The sequence below is a fragment of the Hyposmocoma kahamanoa genome, unplaced genomic scaffold, assembly GCF_003589595.1.
Source record: "Hyposmocoma kahamanoa isolate Upper Pololo Valley unplaced genomic scaffold, ASM358959v1 244, whole genome shotgun sequence".
Taxonomy (NCBI): domain Eukaryota; kingdom Metazoa; phylum Arthropoda; class Insecta; order Lepidoptera; family Cosmopterigidae; genus Hyposmocoma; species Hyposmocoma kahamanoa.
In genome coordinates this window covers 311,709-334,207 of record NW_020653761.1, presented here as the reverse complement: position 1 = coordinate 334,207, position 22,499 = coordinate 311,709, and the positions used below count along the sequence as shown (strand labels likewise).

The 22,499-nt window shown below is 36.6% G+C and overlaps 1 protein-coding gene across 5 annotated transcripts in view; it reads left to right on the top strand.

The window, feature by feature from the left end:
- LOC113228840 (protein kinase C and casein kinase substrate in neurons protein 2) overlaps positions 1 to 22,499 on the top strand; it is a 193,779-nt gene that overhangs the window by 118,594 nt on the left and 52,686 nt on the right. For 4 of the 5 annotated variants that reach the window (XM_026462255.1, XM_026462254.1, XM_026462251.1 and 1 more), the window contains exon 5: positions 16,713 to 16,901. The exons of the other annotated variant lie outside the window; for it this stretch is intronic. In XM_026462255.1, the coding sequence (XP_026318040.1) occupies positions 16,713 to 16,901 (189 nt within the window). The remainder of the gene's footprint in view (positions 1 to 16,712; positions 16,902 to 22,499) is intronic. 5 annotated transcript variants of the gene reach the window in all.

Below are 22,499 nucleotides of genomic sequence, written 5' to 3'. Positions count from 1 at the left end.
TCTATTGACACCCAAGTGCCATTGTGACTACAATAGCAAATATTATTATAATTGCAATATCGTCGGGGATTGTGCAAGTCCGGTATGTAGTATTGGTAAAAAGCGCGTATCTGCACTAAACCAAATTGCTATTGGAAAGGCATTTAACGTTATTACTTTGGTATTTTAAGGCCTACGACTTCCATTTTTGCACAATAAATATTAATTTATGTTGTCTGCGGATTGATAACAATAGATTCCCGTAAATCACACTAATTTGGTTGCCACGACATTTGATTTCGTCACTAAATTACCGAAATGGAAACTTATAATCCAATTTTAGTTACGCGTGATTGCACTATCCTCGACGATATAATTTCAATAGAATCTCAATGAAATTAAAATGATTTGTTATAATTATTAATACAAAGATCGAACACTCAGAAAAAATTCCTACGATCCGGCCGGATTCGAATTTTAAATACAATGGCTTTATTGTTGTTTAATGTTTAATGGCTTTATTTATAGCAGAATTGGGCCTCTGGTCTTAAACCATGGCATTCCCTGTACTATAGAACAGAGTAACACAATCTGCACCAGGTCTCAGCCCAGAACAATGTGACCAGAACCAATTTAGAATAGTTAGTTTCGTACATTCGTCCTACCGCGAATTTTAAGTAGCAGTAGAGCTCCTTGTGAAAGATTTCGTCTAGGGCTACCTCAACTATTGCTACCTTACTTATTTCTGCTACCAAGCAGTAATGTGAGCATTACTGCGTTCCGGTTTTGAAGGGTAAGGGTGCTGTTGACATTACAGGCACATGGGACTTGTCAACTTAAGTCCCAGGGTGTAGGGCGCAGTGGCGGTGCCCCTCAGATATTTGCGGTTTAAAGCTCTGAGTGGCACTGCAACGGTTGTGGACAGGCATATAGCATACCATCAGGCGCACGACTTGTTCGTCCTATAACTTGATATATAAAAAAAATTTCACTTTTCCGTGAAATCGTAATTTCGTGATGCAAAGAAAATTAAGTCTTACAATAATTTTCATTTGGTTTTATTCACTATGATAAAAAAGGTACTAGTAAAAATTATTAAAATTGCGTAGAACAAGATTTATCTTAATGAAAAAATATCGGAGGCACTGGGACGTTTCATTAAATAAACCATTATCTAACTGCGTCATTCTTTTATTGAACATAAGATTACACTGTATGCACGGGCAATCATGAAGTGAAAAGTCTCCTTGAAAATAACAGAAATAGAACCATAGCGTTCTAAAGAAGCGCCATTAATCTTGAACTATATTTTTATTTATTAATATTTACGGATTGTCAGAATCAGTGAGTTCTGTCTCATGATAGACTTGGTATTTCTGCAAATTAAAGCAATAATCTAAAAGACTCAATTCATATTTGCCGCCGCATAGAATGGAAGCGAATTTTTTTTATATATATTCTTTATTGCACCAAAAATAATACATCAGAAAAATTAATACAGAAAAGGTGAGCAAAGGTGGACTTATATCTTAAAGACATCTCTTTCAGCCAATCCAAAACCAAGGCAGTAAGAACAAAGGTCATAAGCGGACAACACTATTTTTTATGAACAGCGTAATGACCATTGTGTCTATTTTGGGTGATGGGCTAAAACTCAACCAACCCACCCAGATTTTTACCCAAAGCTCCAGGTTTTAATCCATTTGTGCCCAAAATCGTGAGCAAAAACGGCGATTATGGAATTTGGTATAATTTGATAACTATTATACCCACCTTGCAATCATGTGGACTCTCACTATTAAAGATGCACATTACGATTAGATTTTTATGAAAATCGATTCAAGTGTGTACTATCTTACAATTTTTTGTATCGATTTATTTCAATGCGATTTTCAAGCGAATCGATTCAATAGAAAGGCAAATGAAATCGACTAGAGCAGACAACTATAATAAACTTTTGTAATAATATTATTGAATTTGAACAAAACTCGATTTATAACACGTATTTCCTTGTAAAAATTGTTTAAGACGTACTAAAACGCACTAAAAGTCACGTGTTCTTGTCATTTTTCCCTTTTTATCCCGAAGGTTCACAGAAAGCCCCAATGGCGTCCTAAGCGGAAATCCATGCCTGCCTAAACACCTTCAGACCCTATACTTACCTTATAGTACAGAGTAAGATCATTTAGCGCACCCTTTTGCTGAGTGGCGCAAAAATCATCAACGAACCTACATATCTTTAAACAAAAAAAAATATATATCGAGTTCTTAGGTTGTCGCGATTGTTACACATAGGAAGAAAAAGAAAGTTATGTCTAATATTGATGCAAACCACCCTATATAGTGAAAAAAATAGGGTGGTTTGCATCAATATTAGACATAACTGGTTGAAGATTGTACCACCTTAGTCAACCGTGACCATGGGACCTGTAAAGGGCCCGAAACGTCGGTTTGTTTGAAAAAAACAAATATACACGATTTAAATCCGGAAAAATAGTTTCATTTCCTAAAAAAAAATATGTTGTATGAAGATTGCATAACACTAGGTGACTCATTGACTACGAAGAAATCGGGACAATACCGAACAAATCGTCTATTGCAAATGTATTAATGCCACAATTATTACAAAATTGTTCGTAGTTAGATAACATATTCCAGATAAAATGATACATTGCAACGTCAATAATGATAATGGTGATTAGTAATTTCAATGGAATGATAATTTAATTGTGTCACTGGCCACTGCACGGTGATAAGTACTTAATTCAATCTTTTTTTTAAACCAAGCCCTTTATTAACATTGCTTGTTAAATCTCTACTAAAGCAACATTCACTGCGGTTATGTAATATGTCCTAAAAACTACAATTGCTGACTTTTATCAAACTTTAATTTGCCTAAATATATTCGTATTTGTACAGATAAAGGTCTTAAATAATTTATTAGTCACTGTTATTGATACTCTGTCAGGGCACAGCAGTGAAGGGCAGAGAACGCATATTCTATGGAAAAGGTAAAAGAATATCTAGAACAACGTATATATTGGAGATAGCGCGCCAGAGAAATGTTATTAAAGAGCATAGCCTAGTAGCGACAAAAATCCCATTTCTGTAAAATTTATGTAGTGATCCGCATCATTCGCAACAAGTCTTCTTTGTAAGGTTAGCTTTAGATTGAAATTCTAAATTTAAATGTAGTTATTTTTGGCGCCTTTTCTTTGTATTGTCATTGTTTTGTCTGCTTTTAGCGTTCGTGCACATCTCATACTTTCATTTCTGTTTTAAAAATAATGGAAATCACAGTAACATTCAAATAGGTAGTTCTGAACTCAACTTATTATTGACGATAGATCTAATAATTACATAGGGCGCGCTATAAGTTTCCGGAACTGGCCACTTACATACACAATGTTTTAAAAGTAATTACAACATTTGAAAATGGAACTCTTTGGCTGTAGAATACAGTTTGTTTCATCTGACTGTCACTTGTTTTTACATTGTGGCGTTATTTTAGAAATTGGTTGTGTACATCACCATGGATTTAACTCGTGAAAATTGTCGTCGATTTTCTACGATTTTAAGCGTAACTGAACAGCTCAGCGGAGCTTCGCTCGGCTTCAATCTGCTTTTGACGTTGAAGCTCCATGCAAGACGACTATTTATGGCTAGTTTGCAGAATTCAAACGCGAACGTGTAAATCTCAGTGACGAATTTCGTGATGTTCGCCCGTCCACTGCTGTGAACAACAAAAACATCGATCGATTGCGCCGTATGATCAAAACAGACAGGCATGTGACATACCATGAGATTTGGGCATAGGCATGAGTCAAATACAATCAATACTACAAAAATATTTGGGTGTGAAAAAACTGTGGATCCCACACAATTTTACTGAGGCTCAAAAAACGGATCGGACGGAAGGAAATATGATGTGGGACATAGTAACAGGTGACGAAACATGGATTTATAGTTGCGATCCCAAAACAAAGCAGCAATCGAGCGTGAAAGGGTCTTTCAAGATGAGCCGAAACCAACCTAAGTGGCGCGCGTGCAAAGTGCCTCTAAGCGAATGATTGCTTCTTTTTTTAATAAAACTGGACACGTGACTACTGTTGCTTTGAAGAATCATTGTACCGTGAATATGATTAGTACACGACCATTTGTTTGCCGCAAGTTATTGACAAACTCCGTAAAAATAACCGTAAACGCCGTATCATCTTGCACCACGATAATGCCAGTTCTCACACGGCCAGACAAACAAATGATTTTTGAAGGTAAACAACGTTGACCTTATGGAGCCATCTCGCGTACGGTTCCGTCCTGGTACCTTGTGGCTTTTATTTATATCCAAAAATTAAGAACCAGTTACGCGGTCAACGATTTTCATCACCTGAAGAGGCTGTCGAAAAGTATGAAAAATATGTTTCAGAGATTATCAAGGAGGAGTGGTATAAATGTTTTCAAAATTGGTTCATTCGTATGAAAAAGTGCATTAACGCTAACGGAGAATATATTGAGAAACAATAAATTCATTTCTGACCATTTATAGTATTTTTTTCTTAATCATTCCGCATACTTATTGTGCGCCACACGTAAGACATGAAAATGTATAGTCGGATGCATAAGAAATATGTTTAAAAAAATTAACTCGATTCTTTTGGTACTGCTCACCCGACATTAGCACCCGGACCGCATATTCACAGTCGGCCACAATTGGACGTAGTTAAACAATACAACATCCACATCCATTCACTTTCGAGATATGGCAATTTGAAGTGTTTCTCACTCTTCTTTTATTTTCATAACTTATATTTATTTATAGATATTTATTTATGTTTATATATTGGATTTTTTCGCTGATGTAAGAGGTTAGGCTTTACGAACCGTACACGTAACTTATTTTTTGATAATTTTGCGGATGGGATCCGTTTTGCTTAACTTCGTCCAATTTAGATATACCTCTGTGAAGCTCGGCATTATGCGGTTGCCCACTACAAATTTCTCTTAACCTTATCTATTTCTGCCGCTAAGCTTCGGTTTTGAAGAGTAAGGGTGCCAGTGAAATTACAGGCACATGGAACTTGTCACCTTATGTTTCACGGTGACGGTCGCAGTGGCAGTGCCCCTTACAACTTTGTGATTTAAAGTTTTGAGTGGAGAGTTATAGAAAGGAGTGCGTCTTAACATCAGGCGCACTTGTTCGTTCCATCACTACACATTGGTAACACAGTGAACAGATAAGTTATTATGCCCTCCAAGTAGAATACAATAATGCTTTTAGGGTATTGTTGGGTCCGACTCGACACTGCAGTGCGTCGGGGATGTTCGCAACGGCACGCGTTGATTGTTTTTACGCAACAATGCGTAAAAGATGTGCCTCACTAGTGCGCAGGGTGAGGGGCAGCACCAACAGTATCTTAGAAATGATTTCCGACAGGCTTGACTGCCCTTACATCAATCACTGCTCTGCGATTTCCAATGGCATCGCAGAGCGGTGAGTGAATGTTTTAACACTAACATAGCTATAAGTGTGTGTATCTAACAAATGATGGATTCAAATAATCTTAAATAAATAAATTCTTATCATTATATTATTAACTAAAAGTTACATTGAATAAAGTTGCATAACTTTATAGTGCGTATAAATTGATCTGGTTGCCTTGAATCTTGATTTAAAAACCACTTCAAAGAACAAATTGAAAATTCTTTTGCTATCCACTATTGAATTGTAAAATGTGCGTTCTGGAGTGAGTGTATCTGAAATCGATAAGCGTATGTCAGAATTGATTTTGCAATGGTTTCTGATTAAATTGTAGTTCTGGAAAAATCGATTTTTCACATCAGTTGTGAATTGAATACCATTCATGCTTTGCTCGTGTCAATGAGTCATTTTTATTTATACATCCTTTTAACGCTGCACCTGTTCGTTCTCAGAGATCCCGCATCCAAATTGAACCGAGTCTAAATTGGGGAAAAACCATTCTAAGTCAATCATCAGCCGATCAGTCATTCCGCGTCTTGGGAAATCATCACCGTGCTTGTTCATAAACTTGATCATTATTTTTTTGTTATCATTTTGCCACATGTAGGTACATTTTTTAGACAAACACGTTTATTTATTATGATCATTATTGAACATGTTTGCCCCATTGGAAAAGCAATACATCAACAAAACACTTCATAGAATCCGAACAGATAAATCAAAAACTACCTAACCAAATATACGTATTATCATCGCTTAGCCAACTACACCGCTCAAAACGAAAATGAGCGGTCTTTCTTTTTGAACTTACTTAAGTCAAAATAAAACGTGAATATCATAATAAATTCTATAATCAATCAACACACATAAACTTATTTCTTATGCTTAAATAGACCACCTATTGCTGACAATGGCTTAAAAAATCTTGTATATAATAATATACAACCTGCTTTAAAATTATTCAAAATTACTTGAACGATGTTGTTTGCTAAGCGACGATATACAAAATCTTCGCGGCACTACTTGTTGGCTCAGACAAAACACATTGAAACCACCCAACATTAAATGTACCAAAAGAACCTGCGCAAATAACCGCACCCTGATAAGTTCCGTCCGAACACACTCCATGAGCAAATAATATACATACATCTTCAGAAATTCCGCAGTTTATTTAATAATTTACTCTCCTCATCAAATATAAAAAAAATTGTTTAATGGAACATGTCCAGATCGAAGCCTATGCGCGCTAACCAACCAAGCAACACGAGGAGGCTCACATTAATCTACAGTATAATAAATACAGTAGACGTGCTTAGTAGGCGTGACACGTGTGCCACAGTACGCGGAGTTCCACATACTCAAGCTCAGTCCGCAAATTTCAATTTGCACGGTATGGTCGTGTCTTTTTTTCGGAGAACGTTAATAACCGTTAATCGTCGTCGTCTCATAGTCTTCCAGCTGTTGCCGCTAGATGGCAGCGCATTGAATGAAATTTCAGTATAAAATCAAAACGTCGTAACTTGGAATAATAGATTGAACTGTGAAAGATATGCCAATTGGGTAAAGTTTAAATTATATTAATAGTCCAAAATTTGTTACATCTTTTTAAATTAGAACCACAATGAAATATTATCAAGATTTCATAGTGTTTAACATATGACACTGTGAGTTTTGGCGACAGCGGCCCTCATAGATATATATTTCAGGCACTTCCATTGTTTTTTTTCTTCCGTGCACTCATCAGTTACATGGTCGCTTAACATCGGGTGAGATTATAGCCAAGCGTGCGTCTATTGTATATGAAAACAAAACGTTTATCAAATGGACTTGCACAATATTACAATGAGAGTCACATTTCATTGGTCACAAGGTTGAATGAATAAAACGAAATCGATACCGAATATTAATGTTGCTATTTTAATTTGTGCAATGCTTAACATGTTTCCATTTGACGGTTTTCTATTTATAGAAAGCGGATAGAAGCCAAGACCTCCCTTATATTTTACATGATGTCCTTTACGAAAATGAGTTATTTACATCACCATAAATAAAGGACATACGATTCTAAATTGAACTGAGGAGTATTTTAAAACTCGACTTTATATACCTTTTCTACCTCTATATCTACCTTCCTTATTACCACCTACCTTTTTCTTTTATATCTTGGTACAGTCAAGAGCACATTAAACTTGACGCTTTTAACTTCCATTGTTATCGTTATTAATACAAAGATCGAACACTCAGTAAAAATTCCTTCGATCCGGCCGGATTCCAACCGACGTCTTCTAGCATACTGTGCCAGACGCTATACCAACTAAGCCACGGAACGAGCTAGCGGATCTCACGAATTTTTCTACGTGTTTGTTGTCGTGGCTTTGTATTTGGTTTTTCAACAAATTTCCATTGTTATCTTAAGCTTCATAGATTTGAATTTAAATCTAAAGACCCGATACAACCTCAAATGGTTTCGGTTAATTCCGCATAACAGTGAAAGTGTTGAATGAATCATTTTGGAAAAAATATACAGTGTAACCTAACCTCCGGTTAAAAAAACCGACCTCAAATGTCATTCATCCCCTAGTTTGCCACCCTTAGAGGTGGAATATTTTCTTGAAATTTAAATGGGACCACATCTGAGGTACTTTCTTTCCAACAAAAAAAGGATCATCAGAATTGGTTCACAAACGGCGGAGTTATCGCGTAACATACCTACAAAAAAAACATGAATTGAGAACCTGCCCCTTTTTTTGAAGTAGGTTAAAAATTTGATGATATACACCGATTAGTATACGGTGTGAAAAATTTTCGATTCCTAAAAATTTTCACGTTACAAAAAAAACTTTCGAAATTTTACAAGGAAACCGCTCTATTCAATAGGTACTTTACATATACCAATGATTTTTTTTAATGAACTAAATAGAACACGTATAGTATACGATGTACATTTTAAAAATGGCTTTAATTTCGTTTATAAAAAAAAATCTCAAAGAAAGTCAGTATCCCTGCCGCTCGACCCAAGTAAAATGAACCGTATTAGTACGGGAATCATTTGAATTCGAGCTGAGGTAGTATCGACTCGTTCTTAGTTTTTCGCGATTGTTATACATAGGAAATGAAACCTATATTTTCGGATTTAAATCGAGTTTGTTTGTTTTTTCAAACAAACCAACGTTTCGGGCCCTTTACAGGTCCCATGGCCACAGCTACGAACCGTTAGTTTTTTAAAAAAAAAACAAGTATACATGATTTAGATCCGGAAAAATAGTTTCATTTCCAATTTAAATTTTTATGTCAAAGCTTGACATGCTTCTCAAGATCTTTTTTAAGTAAATAGACTTTCTCTGGACCACTATCTAGACCTGGAGCAAAGATAGGGTCTACGATGGAACGAGTTCGCCCATACGATGTCTATTCAGTCCCACTTTAAAAATACTCCGGTTGTATGTGCTCGGACACAGTCGCTGGCAGGGAATTCCATTTCTGGGCTGTGTGTAGTGTTGGGTCTTGGAAAAATTTCCATTTTTTTTTAAGCATAATTTTCAGAACAATAAATATTTTTCCGGATATTTTTTCAATATTTTTCCATATTTGACATTCAAAAGTCAAAAGTTAAGGTTTACTAAACTAAAACTGTAGAACCAACAACAAGTGGTGGTGGTGTGGTTGATGGAGGTTTTTTCGCAACTGTGAAACTTGGGTTTTTTTAGGTGGCTTTTAGCTTTTAGTTTTTTTTAAACTCACGCTAAATAAAATTACAAAAGATATTTCTAAACGTAGAACATAGTATGAGCGTTTCGAATTATATTTTTCCAATTTTTCAAAATTTTCCAATTTTAGGGTAATTTTCCAATTTTACGGTAATTTTCCGGAAAAAATTCGACTACTTGAAATTTTTCGAATAATTACCCAATAGTAGCTGTGTGCATAGTAAAAGTTGACAAAAAGCGTTTAGTATGCCTGAAGAGAACATCGACAAATTAGGGATGATACTCCGTAGGTCTCGCGAATAATCGGCAAAAATTAAAAATCCCGCATTCGCATCAGCATCGTCATTAATAGATGCTGATATTCATTACGGATGTTCGAATCCTGAATGACCTAAAAGGCACTGGAATCAATCATTTACAAACCTTCCAGAAACAGACTGTAAGTCGAAAAAGTAATTCAACTGTTGTTTACAAAATGTAACTGATAAAGTTCCACAACGGTTAAGCTAAGCAGATTGATTATTTACTTGAAGATTCTCGAAAGAATTTCGTTAAAAATGTCACAAGATCATTGAAATATGTAAATAGATTCGGCAAGAATGTACTGTACCGTTTTCGTGTTTTTATGTTCTTATAAAATCATCATCCGCTGATGTGTAAACAACCTGCATCAACAACAACCGTGCGTAAGATCTTCAATCGTTTCAATTACTGTTTATTTTTTGTATTTTTGTGTGTCAAGTAACGAGACAAACCAGTCGTACGCCAGGTGTTAAGCGACACGCTTTCCGCCAGGTTTTAAATCAGTGCCACCCAGTGTTTTAAATCGCAAAGATCTCAGGAACACTCCACTGTGCCCGTCACCCTGAGCCATAAGTTGACTCCCATGTGCCTGTAGAGTTTATGCACTTGCAAGTGATTGTTTTGATTGAATAAATAAAATTATTGAATACTATTTTTAATGGGTTTAATTGTTAATCACAAGGTAACGAAGCCGGAGGTGGCATCTCGTGAAGTATGCGTAACAATTAACGTGTACTGTTGCACTGTAGCTACTTACGAATCACGTATTCAACGTACGGTCGTCGTTCAGATTTCCTAACGCTTATTGCGTATCTAAACAATTTAATATTCAATAGCGTTGTTGAATCTTAGTTTAAATGCAAGCTCGCGCTTCTTTATTTCCAATTATAGTTTGTACATGAATGACGCAACAAGGCGTGAGGGTGCATACATTTGTATAATTAATTGCTTTAATTTAAATCTTTGTGTTCATCAGTCTTTTGAAGTCCTCTGCTGAACATATTTCCTCTGTACATAAAAGGTTTGATGATCGCTATCGTTGGCAAGTTGGCGATGGTTGTGATCACATAGGAATCACACGTTTCTATCAGTCTATCAAGAACACCATACTTTCGCTTGTTACGATTATCCCTGTACGATGGGGTGGTACTATTTGCAACCGAGAGTCGCACAGCGACGTCAATTGAAATGTTATTTTTAACACATATTACACCACTGAGCTTCCACTTCAAGCTTACGTGAGGCGCATTATAAGTTTCCGTAATGAGTAAGAAAAAAATACTATAAATGGTCAGAAATGAATTTATTGTTCCTCAAAGTATTCTCCGTTATATATATATATATATATATATATATAAAATACAATTTTGAATACATTTATGCCACTCCTCCGTGACAATCTCTGAAACATATTTTTCATACTCTTCGACAGCCTCTTCAGGTGACGAAAATCGTTGACCGCGTAACTGGTTCTTAATTTTTGGATATAAATAAAAGTACAAGGTGCCAGGTCGGGACTGTACGTGGGATGGCTCATAAGGGCAACGTTGTTCACCTTCAAAAATTCATTTGTCTGTCTGGCCGTGTGAGAACGTTACCGTGTGAGGCATTATCGTGGTGCAAGATGATACGGCGTTTACGGTTATTTTTACGGAGTTTGTCAATAACTTCCGGCAAACAAAATTCATGGTGCAACGATTCTCGAAAGCAACAGTAGCCACGTGTCCAGTTTTATTAAAAAAAGAAGCAATCATCCACTTAGAGACACTTTGCACGCGCGCCACTTTGGTTGGTTTCGGCTCATCTCGAAAGACCCATACGCTCGATTGCAGCTTTGTTTTGGGATCGTAACTATAAATCCATATTTCATCACCTGTTACTATAAATTTACGCCCCTTCGTTGAATCTGGTAAGCATTGCATTGCACCAAGTGACGCGATCCGTTTTTTGAGCCTCAATCAAATTGTGTGTGATTCACCGAGAGCTCAGCTTTTACACACCAAAATGTTTGTGTAGTATTGATTGTATTTGACTCATGCCTACGCCTAAAGATGCCCGAATCTCATGGTATGTCACATGCCTGTCTGTTTTGTTCATACGGCGCACAGCATCGATGTTTTTTGTTGTTTACAGCAGTGGACGGGCGACCATCACGAAATTCGTTACTGAGATTTACACGACCGTGTTTGAATTCTGCAAACCAACTATAAATAGTCGAATTGCATGGTGCTTCATTGCCAAAAGCAGTTTGAAGCCGAGCGAAGCTTGACTGAGCTATTAAATTACACTTAATATCGTAGAAAATCATACTATGAAAATGTTCAGTTTCAGACTTAAATCCATGGTGATGTAGACAACCAATTTCTAAAATGACGCCACAATGTAAAAACAAGTGACAGTCAGATGAAACAAACTGTGTTCTACAGCCAAAGAGTTCCATTTTCAAATGTTGTAATTACTTTTTAAATATTGTTTATATAAGTGGCCAGTTCTGGAAACTTATAGGTGCGCCCTATGTATTATATATATATATAGTACAGACAGCAGCACATCAAGCTACACATTGACGGAGCTTGTTTCGTTGATCTGGAGGTGATATTTGAACAAAGGTGTACAGCTTGATGTGCTGGTGACTGTACAATAAATCCTTTTTGTATTCGTGGTAGAGGCCGAATTGTTTATAGACAGCTATACATAATACATAGACTGACTTTTGGCCTTACTTCCTTAACCCTTTAAAAAAATAACTTTAAGGCCAAGACCATCCTTACGTAGTTAATTAAAAAGAGTCTGAAGTAAACATGAACTGCCACATAACTTTCCACTTACTTAGTTGTTAATAGCACGTTTGTGTACCATTAAACTGTGCGCAGTTAAACCGTTAAACACTTTGTTTGTATTAATAAAATCGATGATGGCGGGGTTGTGACCGAGACGGATTAACTACTGTTTAACGCGTCACACCACCTGTCATAGACCTAGATAAAGTCTGTATAAAATAATTATACTAAACCCCCATCGCCGTCAGAGACACCGAAAGCTCAAGAAAAGTAAAATATATAGGATTGAGTGAATGAAAGAATGAATATTTTTTATCGCATATTTAATAACGAAAATGTAATTTCAGAATAAGCTAAATATGTACAACCGTCCTAATTGCAATGAAGTACTTGCACGCAAAGTGCAAGACGTGCAAACAAAGAGTATATTTTAATAGTAATATTTTAAATAAGTACAAATTGAGTACTAATAATATCGACGTTTAAAATCGATCGATCAAATTGTTCCAAACGGGTACGTCTCTACGGGCCGACGCCGGCAATTGTTTGCGATCTCCGTGCGACACACTTGCCGGGCTGGCAACGCGCCCACGAAACGTAGCCTCACGTTGCCTCATTTTCTAGGCGCTAAGGTCTAGGATGCTGACATCTTTTGCGACAGCATTAGCAAAGTAATTTATAAGGCAAATTTAGCGTATCAAATATCTAGTAGTATAAGAAATTAGCATGTAAGCGTTTTGGTTGTTACTGTAAGTTTACATTGTGTTTTTATAAATAAATAAATAAAAGATAAAAGGGGCCTAAGTGACACTTGAGCTTTACAGATTACATCGTTGGGATATACTGAAACAGCAAAGCCTTCTCATCCTTACCTTCAAGCCTACTCTTAATCCTTAGCTGTGCACATACTACAATTTACGAGTTTACTCTCTCACATGAACCTGGAAAAGGCCAGAACTTAACGACGTCCCTAACGAAAGTTGTTAAAGTGACTTCAGTTTTCTAAGCCTAACCTGAGCGTTCATTTTGTTCATCGGAAGATGTTGTTCTTTAGTTAGATAATTCAAAGTTATCTATTCTTATTGTTTGTTTTACTTCTAATTGAGTGTGGACAATTCTTTATTATTGCTTTATACTTACTTCTTATATTTGGATGTTTATGAAGTTTCACAACAAATTAAGTTGCTTAGTAGCAGTAGAGCTTCTTGTGAAACAGTTCGTCCACGAAAGTGCTACCATTTTACCTATTTCTGCTGCGAAACAGTAATATGAGCATTACTGCGTTCCGGTTTTCAAGGGTAATGGGTGCTAATGAAATTACAGGCACATGGGACTTGTCAACTTATGTCTCAGCGTGACGGGCGCTGTGGCAGTACCCCTCAGATCTTTACGATTTAAGGCTCTGAGTGGCACTGCAACTGTTACGGACAGGCCACCAGGGCCACCAGGCCCACGACTTGTTTGTCCTGTCACTTGGTATTATAAAAAAAAGTTGACAAGATAATTAAATGATTGTTTGTAGGATATATGAATGTTGTAAAGAGTAATTATATTGTCATTATCAACCCGTTTATACGTCCCACTCCTGGGCACGGATCTCCTTTCAAAAGGTTTGGGGACTTCACACGTTTTCCGAGGGTTGTCAACCTTCTTCGATGTGCGGGTTTCATCACGATGTTTTCCTTCAATGAAAAGTTCATGGTAAATTTCAAAAAGAAAGTAAAAAGAAAGATTTATGTGAACTAATTAATGACACTGCACAATACAATAAGAATATTCTTTATTTGCACATAGTAAAAAATCATCATCAGCTTACACGCATCCACTGCTGGATATAAGCCTCCCCTAGAGCACGCCAACTTTCCCGGTCTTGTGCCGCCCGCATCCAGTCACTGCCGGCCACTTTGCTCAGGTCGTCCGTCTATCTTACCTCAGGGCGTCTCACGCTACGTTTTCGTTGACGTGGTCGCCAATTCAGAACAAGTCTGCTCCATCGGGGATCAACCCTCCTGCAGACATGCCCGGCCCACTGCCACTTAAGCTTACTGATTTTGTGAGCTATGTCGGTCTTGTCGGTGGACTTTAGTTCCCTGACCTATGACCTCGATAGGGATTCTGTCCATCAGAGAAACCCCTAGCATAGCTCGCACGCGGAGCGACCTTGAATTTATGGACGAGGCCTGCTGTTAATGTCCACGTCTCGGCTGCGTAGGACATAACTAGTAGAACGCTCTGGTTAAATGCCTTAGTTTTTAGGCTTTGTGGGATTGACGACCTGAAGATGTGGCTAAGCTTCCCAAATGCCGCCCTGCCCAAACGAATTCTCCTGTCGGTTTACTTCTCGAAGTTGTGCTTGCCAAGCTGGATATTTTGGTCAACGGAGACGTAATTGTGCACAACCTCAAGAGTAACCCCCACCTACGGTTTAAAAAAGAAACAATTTTTTTAAATCACATCTCCGGGTTACAAGATAAACTTATTTTGATTATATTATTTTAATTATTACTCTTTATTGTGTACATACCGTATTCTCTCTTTATTGCTCTGAAAATGTCTTTATATTTCAAGTTGTTCCTTGTTGTTGTTGTTGTTGTTATTCAAATATTTGTTATTGTAGTCGCGCTAACTTTCTACCTCTTAATTAACTCTTCTTGGCAAATAAATAAAAGTCTGCCATCACTGGCCTCAGTGATGGCAGACTTTATTATATATTTATGCTACACAATACAGGTGCCTACCTGTATTGACCTGCAACGTTGGTGTATAGAAAAAATAAATAAATACGGGATTTAGACCCGAGAAGACTGTTTCCAATGTGTAGCAATCACAAAAAGCTACTAACTCGAAACAAATAAAACTTCTTCTATCTTTTTAAAGATCGTTATTTTTACGCTAATCATTTTAAAATATTTTCCAATACACCTAGTTGACAAAACCGTACCTTTTAAAATTCATAATACCGTATTAATTAACGATGAATCCACCACAGACAATCTATGAAGTAGTACCTTCTTATCCAACATCGTCCGTGTAACTTCTCAGGTGTATGCCAAGCCTAAAGTATTATGCAAAGCACCGGGCTTAAACGTGTCACTCACTGCATCTCTTCAACTTTGTAAACTACAAGCTTTGTAGCTTGTGGGAGAATCCAATGAATCAAGTTGTTAGTATTGCATAATAGAAAGATGAAAAGATTATTGAATCTTAGATTCAGCACCCTGTCTTCGCTGTAGAGCTTCCATCTTCTTGACGAGTCGTTGCTAAGTTGCTACTCATTTCTTTTCTTGCCTCTATATGTATGTTTTACAACATTAAAACTATGTTTGATTTCATGCAGGAAGCTACGTAGGCGATAGCAAATGCCATATTTGAGCTATTAACATACCATTACCACTTTTGATGTCACTGTCTAAAATTCCCCTCCTTTGAATAATGTCTAGTATTTTTGGTCCATATCTCGAATAATGTTATTCTTAGGGAGTCACCACACTATTACCGCGGAAACGGCTTGAACCGGTCAGAAAACAGTTTTAGGGTGCGTACAGATCTGGCGAATACGCCGCAAATGCGCTTGTTTGCGAAACGTTCGCCAGCTACACACGAGCATTACATTGTGCTATCTGTACACATGTATACGCTATATGCACGAGTGCAGCGCGCGTTGAATATGGGAGCAGCGCCCGGGCAGCGCACATGCAGCGCGTTCGCAGTGCATTCGCCAAAGCGAAGTAAAATACCTTTATTTTGCTTATTTTTAAAGGGCGTTTTCGCTTCCGCTTGAACTGCCGACTTATTCACTTATGGAGCCGGAATACGATTCTTGAAATCCCGACTTCTTCAAATAGATACCTTTTGGGCAAGCTCATTCCAACGTTGACCTCATTTTGAGTTAACAGTCCCGATGATGGTCACGAATAAAACCCAAATTTTAACGTCACTAGCACAACGCCTTTTGCGAATTTATGCTGTTTTCTTCCTCCTATGTCCAATTTGATGCTAAAATGTGAAACATTTACAAACACAACGCACTTTCTCGGCCCATGTCCACAATCGATGGCTTTTATCCATAATGGCACGACCACGCATCGTAAACAAACAAGGCGTGTTTTCCAAATTTTCCTACTGATTGATCAACACTCGATTGGGTCGGATTAGATTACATAAAATGCGTGGTAGTGCAAAATCTTTTTGTCTTTAGGGTCTTTTTGTTTTTTTTTATTATTTTCTTTGTTCACCCTATAATCAGCCTTTTACATTAAGTGAACAATGTTGTAATGACCTAAGTACATCGTCACTTAAAAATGGAGAATTTGCCACCCCTGGAATGCTGCCTATCTTTGAGATATAGTGTGTATTTTATTCGACATGGAAGCAGTTATTTATATTTGAATTATTTTCCGACTTCTATAAAAAGTAACAATCTATCAGACATGGAAATTTGACATCAACATTCATTGTTCACAGTCAATGATCCAGCTAAAAGAGCGTAAAGAAATGGACGAGGCGTTCAAGAAGGTACAGAAACCGTGGGCAAAGCTACTGCAGAAAGTAGAACGCACCAGACTCGAGTACCACACGGCTTGTAAGCAAGAGAGGACTGCGCAGAACCAGGAACGAAATGCCTCGGGCGACAGTTCGCTAAGTCCTGACCAGGTATGCAAAATTATTCTTTACTGTTCCTTCATTTATTTCTATGTTAACGCAGATGGTCGTGACTTTCACAGAAGATCTTTTCTTGAAATATACTGTTCACTGTCTTATTAAGGCGCTGGTACAATGGAAACTAATAAAAATAGTTTCTTCACATTTACGGACAACGGCACACCAGACTACACATTTTTGTTCGAAAATCGCCTCCAGTGCAACTGAACAAGATATGTCAATGTGTAGCTTGATGTGCTGGCGTGTGTACATGGTATATACGTATATACCGTATAAGTGAAAGGGTTGGGATACAGGCGCTCAAGGAAGGTTGGATACTAGGGCTACGAGTCTCCTGATCTCCAACACCCGATTAATTAAATTCTAGTTGATCATTGGTGTAAAAAAAACATCCTTTCAATATGACCAATTATTTAGTTCAAAACACATACGCTTCGTTGTTTTACTTGCCCGCGAAAGAGTGACAGAGCGGTAAAATTGTTGCCATAATAATATTCTAGGTTTTTTTACGTTGGTATTATCAATAGTCTGCCATAATATAGCGATTTTTTTTATTAATTTCTTTTTGTGACAATGATAACTTAAATATTTAAAAAATATGTAACCTTCGGCGACGTGCTCGAGGATACTTCAGACGGTGGCTTTAAAAGTGGAGAGCGGAATTCTGTCTGACATAGATATTATTTATTGGAGACAGACGAAACCCCCTTTTCACACATACTCGCAATGTGAAATAAAATTATTTGCTGAGAATCGAAATATAATTATGACTTTGACAGGGTTGCACACGTAACAAAATAAATTCGACACAATTGCAGCTGATAATGAACAAATAGGATTAAAAAGATCTTGACCGTCAAAGCTTTCTTCTGGTCAAGTCCTTCACTAGAAGTGACATAATCAGCTGAACATAAGAATACGAACCCACCATAAGTCAGTCCGCGTCAGTCAGCCTGACTGCCAGCCAGCTTATACATAGCAAGTCGGCGGCAAAGAAGATCACAACAATAATGAAAAATAAATTGCATGCAAAGTATAATTACCATCACCATTTGATCACCACGTTTAGCGAGTGGTTAGCACTATGGGCGTTCGATGCCGTACGACCAATTTAGATAGGAAATTTTCAAAATTGGTTTTGTATTCGGTGTTCTAAGATTTGCCCCTTACTTTACCCTTTATACTCATTGTATTTGCAATTTCATTTGAGACCAGGTAATTGAGTGGTGATTATCTGACATTATATGTGTATATCAATTGAAATATGTTTAAATTTTACCACAACACTTTCACAGTCTCTAATCAAATAGTAAAAACCCAGAAAACAACCTACTATTGAAGCATTCTTACAAAGTATTAGTATATATAAATAACAATAGCGCAACAGTTGAATGCTCGGATAGATGCGCCGGAGTTTAATGCAAATCGCCCTTTGTTGTCACCAAGCGCGCGGACAATGACGCAAAATATACATAAGATTAAAGTAGCTATGTCCTACTTATGTTATGTTGACATTTTAACAGCAGTGGAGGGATTTTCGCTCATTTTTATATAAAGTATTTTTACAAAATATTCCGAACTTAAAAATTAAAACATAATAATGTAAGTAAACGATTTTAGATCCGGAAAAATAGTTCCTTTGCGAAAACCTAACAACTTGATACAAAAATTGAGTCTTAACCAAAAGCAAACAACGAAAAATTTAAATTTAAAATTTTATATATATTTTATTAAATTTTATATATTAATTTAAATAGTTTGAATTTGTTTTAGAAAATTGTTAAATTAATAATAGCGCCCCATATACCGCTGCTACATTTTTTCAATTCTTAAGTAGAATGGACACTTACTCAACAAGTTACGTGAACGGTTAGAAGCCTTCGAAATGTGGTTTATCGAAGAATGTTGAAAATGTCGTGAACGGATAGGCACCCATGACAACTTATTGCAAAGAATGCACAAAGACTTGAAACTCCTGAAAATACAAAAAAGGATGGAAAAATCCATGGCCGCGGTCATAGAAAAACCACAAATTTCATAACTGCATTTATAATTATAATACACAGAATTTTATCAGCGGAATCTAAAATTTTGTTCCTATAAACGTAGGTGTTGTTGTCGTGAAACGCGAATCGGGGAAAGCGATAAAGCAAGATAAGTTTTCTCAGATTAGACTCAAGGTAATCAAATTCGCATCAGCTATATTTTTACGAATCGTTCTATATTAATGTTGCGTTTTTTTTTCCATAACGAGTAACGCAGCAACTAATTTTACTTCATTTTCTATTTCACGTATTACTTTTTGTATGTAACATATTGAGCACATTGTTTTCTTTTTTGCATACAGGCTCATGAGACTTATCAACTTATGTCTCAGGTTGATAGACGCAGTGGCAGTGTCCCTCAGATCTTTGTGATATAAAGCTCTGAGTGGCACTGTAACTGCTATGGACAGGCGTTTCGCCCAACACACCAGGTGCACGTGGCGCCACTTGGTATCATAAAAAAACAATTGATATGAGATCTAAATTGTAATGTTCTGTGACCGACCTCGGAGTATCACGCAGAATTTCTCTCTGCATCTCAGAGCATTGAAATTTATACCTTATTCCAATTTGTAATAGCGTAAAATATACATTGATAAATGTAATGTCCACTGCCTTGCCGTCCGCCGGTATGCGCTAGCCCTAAAGCTCGTTAACAACGAGTGAGATTGCGGTAGCACACATAAGTGATTAACACAAGCGCTTTTAATTCAAATTATTTCAGTTCGTATTAATGACGCACTTGTATGCTCTTTTTTTTAACCGACTATGTATGTTACTCGATTACTCATTTGTGAACGATGATTCTTTTTTTTGTTGGAGAGATTCATTCCCTAGTTTACCACCCTTAGAGGTGGTATATTTTCTTCAAATTTAAATGAGACCACATCTGAGGTATCCTCTTTCTAACAAAAAAAAAATCATCAAAATCGATTCACAAATCGTTATCGTATCGAGTTATCGAGTAACATACATCCAAAAAATTACATACAGTCCAATTGAAAACCCCTCCGTTTTTTGAAGTCGATTAAAAATAAACTGATTTTTTTTCTTTAGGGAGTCACCACATCTACCAACACGGAATCTTACTAATCCGGTCAGAAAAATCTTTATATCCATGTAATAAGAGCGAAAGAGATGCGTTTTGCGTTTTTTTCGCTCTTTTTACGCTAAATCTTAAGTCAAGTAATTTTAGGATACTTTGCAATTGTATTGACTGAAAGATTATTATGCGTAGACGTAAATTTTTTTCTGACCAACTCAAGCCGATTCCGTTTTAATAAGTGTAGTAACTCCCTATAACCAACTTATAAAGAACTCTGTATTTACAAGAATACAGTACACCTTGTTATAACTAAATGACTCCATAAAGAACGTAAGAAAAAGTACTACGTGCGCCGAAAGTGGGTCGGTGCCGTGTCTCATCAGACTCGATACAAAATTCATGATTCACTACAACTTGTGCCGAGTTATTATCACCTTGGCTCACTCTGACAAGTTACTATCGTTTTGTGGAATGATAGTTGAAATGTTAAAATGGTATTGTACCACTACTACCTACTGTATTACAAGTAGTGTGGGCTGTTTATCGATTATTTATTTGAAGGTCGATACTTTGAAGCGGAACTCCTAATGTGATATTCACTAAGCTAAATAAAAAAAACTTAAGAATATTGTGGATGTGTGTATATATAACGTATTACCTATAAAACGGTCCGAAAGTTTGTTTCTGCAATTAAAGCCTCGCACCAAAGACTTTTGTTAAAGTTCGAAAAGTCCGTCAGCAAAGACAAATGGTTCGACGGAGCTTATAAACTTACCTATGAACAGTTTCATTTGATACTTATATTTATGTTAGCTAGAAAGAGTAGAAATGTGACCTTGATATTGAATTTTAAAGAACGAGCCTAAACAATACGTGTATGCATGAGTGTTATTTGAATTCGTGTAATAATAATAATTTGGCATGTCGCTTCCAGCACAAATGCAGAAGTCTATCCTGCTCTATATGGCACGTTTTGTTCGCAGTTTCTTAAACCTTAGTCCCTAACCTCGTGCGACTGTTCTATTGCCGGGGAATACCGCCTCTCCCATTTAAAAATTCAAAATTAATCTTTTAAGCCATGTGGGTAAAATAGATATCCATAATAATAATAATAATAATAATGAGCCAAACAAGACCAAACTATCTCACCAATTACCAAACTAGGGAATTCACTTTACTATAAATATCAGAGCAACGGACTTCATTCTATTTACCACCAGAATCATTTAGACAAGATTCATTACCCAAATTGGTCCTTGAATTGAACCCGGGTAGTAAGTATAGTAGTGGACTATACTTACTACTATACTATACTTATGACTATACGGTGTGAAAGCACGATTCCTAAAAAAAATTACGATAGAAAAAAACACAAACTTACCTCGAAATTTTACAAGAAAACCGCTGTATTTAATGATTTATTTTTATATCAACGGAACTAAATAGCACACGTATACATTACACGATATACATTCTTTTGGCTTTAACGTATGTTTGCAAAAAAAAATGTGAAAGAAAGTCAGTGTCCCTACCGTCCGACTCAAGCAAAATGAACCGTATTAGTACGGGAAAAATTTAAATTCGAGTTGAGGTAGTATCGACTCTTAACGTGAAGTGTTGCTGTTAAACATTCACAAATTAACTTAACTTAAAAATTAAAGTCTTGGGTAAATTCTGTCACGGGGATTCTTACCACCGCTCTTATATTGCTAGTTATTAGCTACGTTGTCAAATTCGACACGTGTAATTCGGCTTGCGTTTCCGCTGGGTCTGCTGCCTTAGTCAAAATCGGTTTAGCTGTTTTCTAGATCTTGTGGTCTTATTACTATAGCGCGACATCGCTACTATTTAAACTTTACAATTTTATAAAGGGAACTTCGAGAAACACTCTTTCAGCATTTCTGTTAAACTCCAATTTACGTGTTCGTTTTCTCACAAAATTTTCCGATACTTATTTATAAACCAGCATTATATCTCCAAAAGCATACATATGTTTTGAAATTTAATTAATTTTATAATTGTGTCGAGATTGCGGGCATAATTAAATTCTGCCCAGAATTCTAGTAATTTAAGTTCGCGTCGAAAGAAGTATGACGACATCCCGTGTATTTTGTGACCCAGTGTTTTGACGGCGTGCATTAAGGAGACCTATCAATACTTGTGATTCATTATCAAAGCATCAAAAAAGCTAATTGAGTACAGCCTGTAGAAGCTGGGGTTATAAAGTTGATATAGGTTATGTTTATAACATTGTTATGTATTTCGCTTCAGATGTATGTTGCTCCAAATGACATATATAATTTAACAATTGAATCATTTCTTCCTTTACACTAGCCGTCGTCCACTATTCAACCTACCAGGTCTTCGATCAATAAAAGTTCTTTGACCAGTCGCCCTGCTTACACCGATCGATGTGTCCTAACTATTTACATTTACACTTGATGGATTGCCCGTTATTGCCTTTAGATTGAATTCAAGTTAAGTTATTAAAGTTGTTGA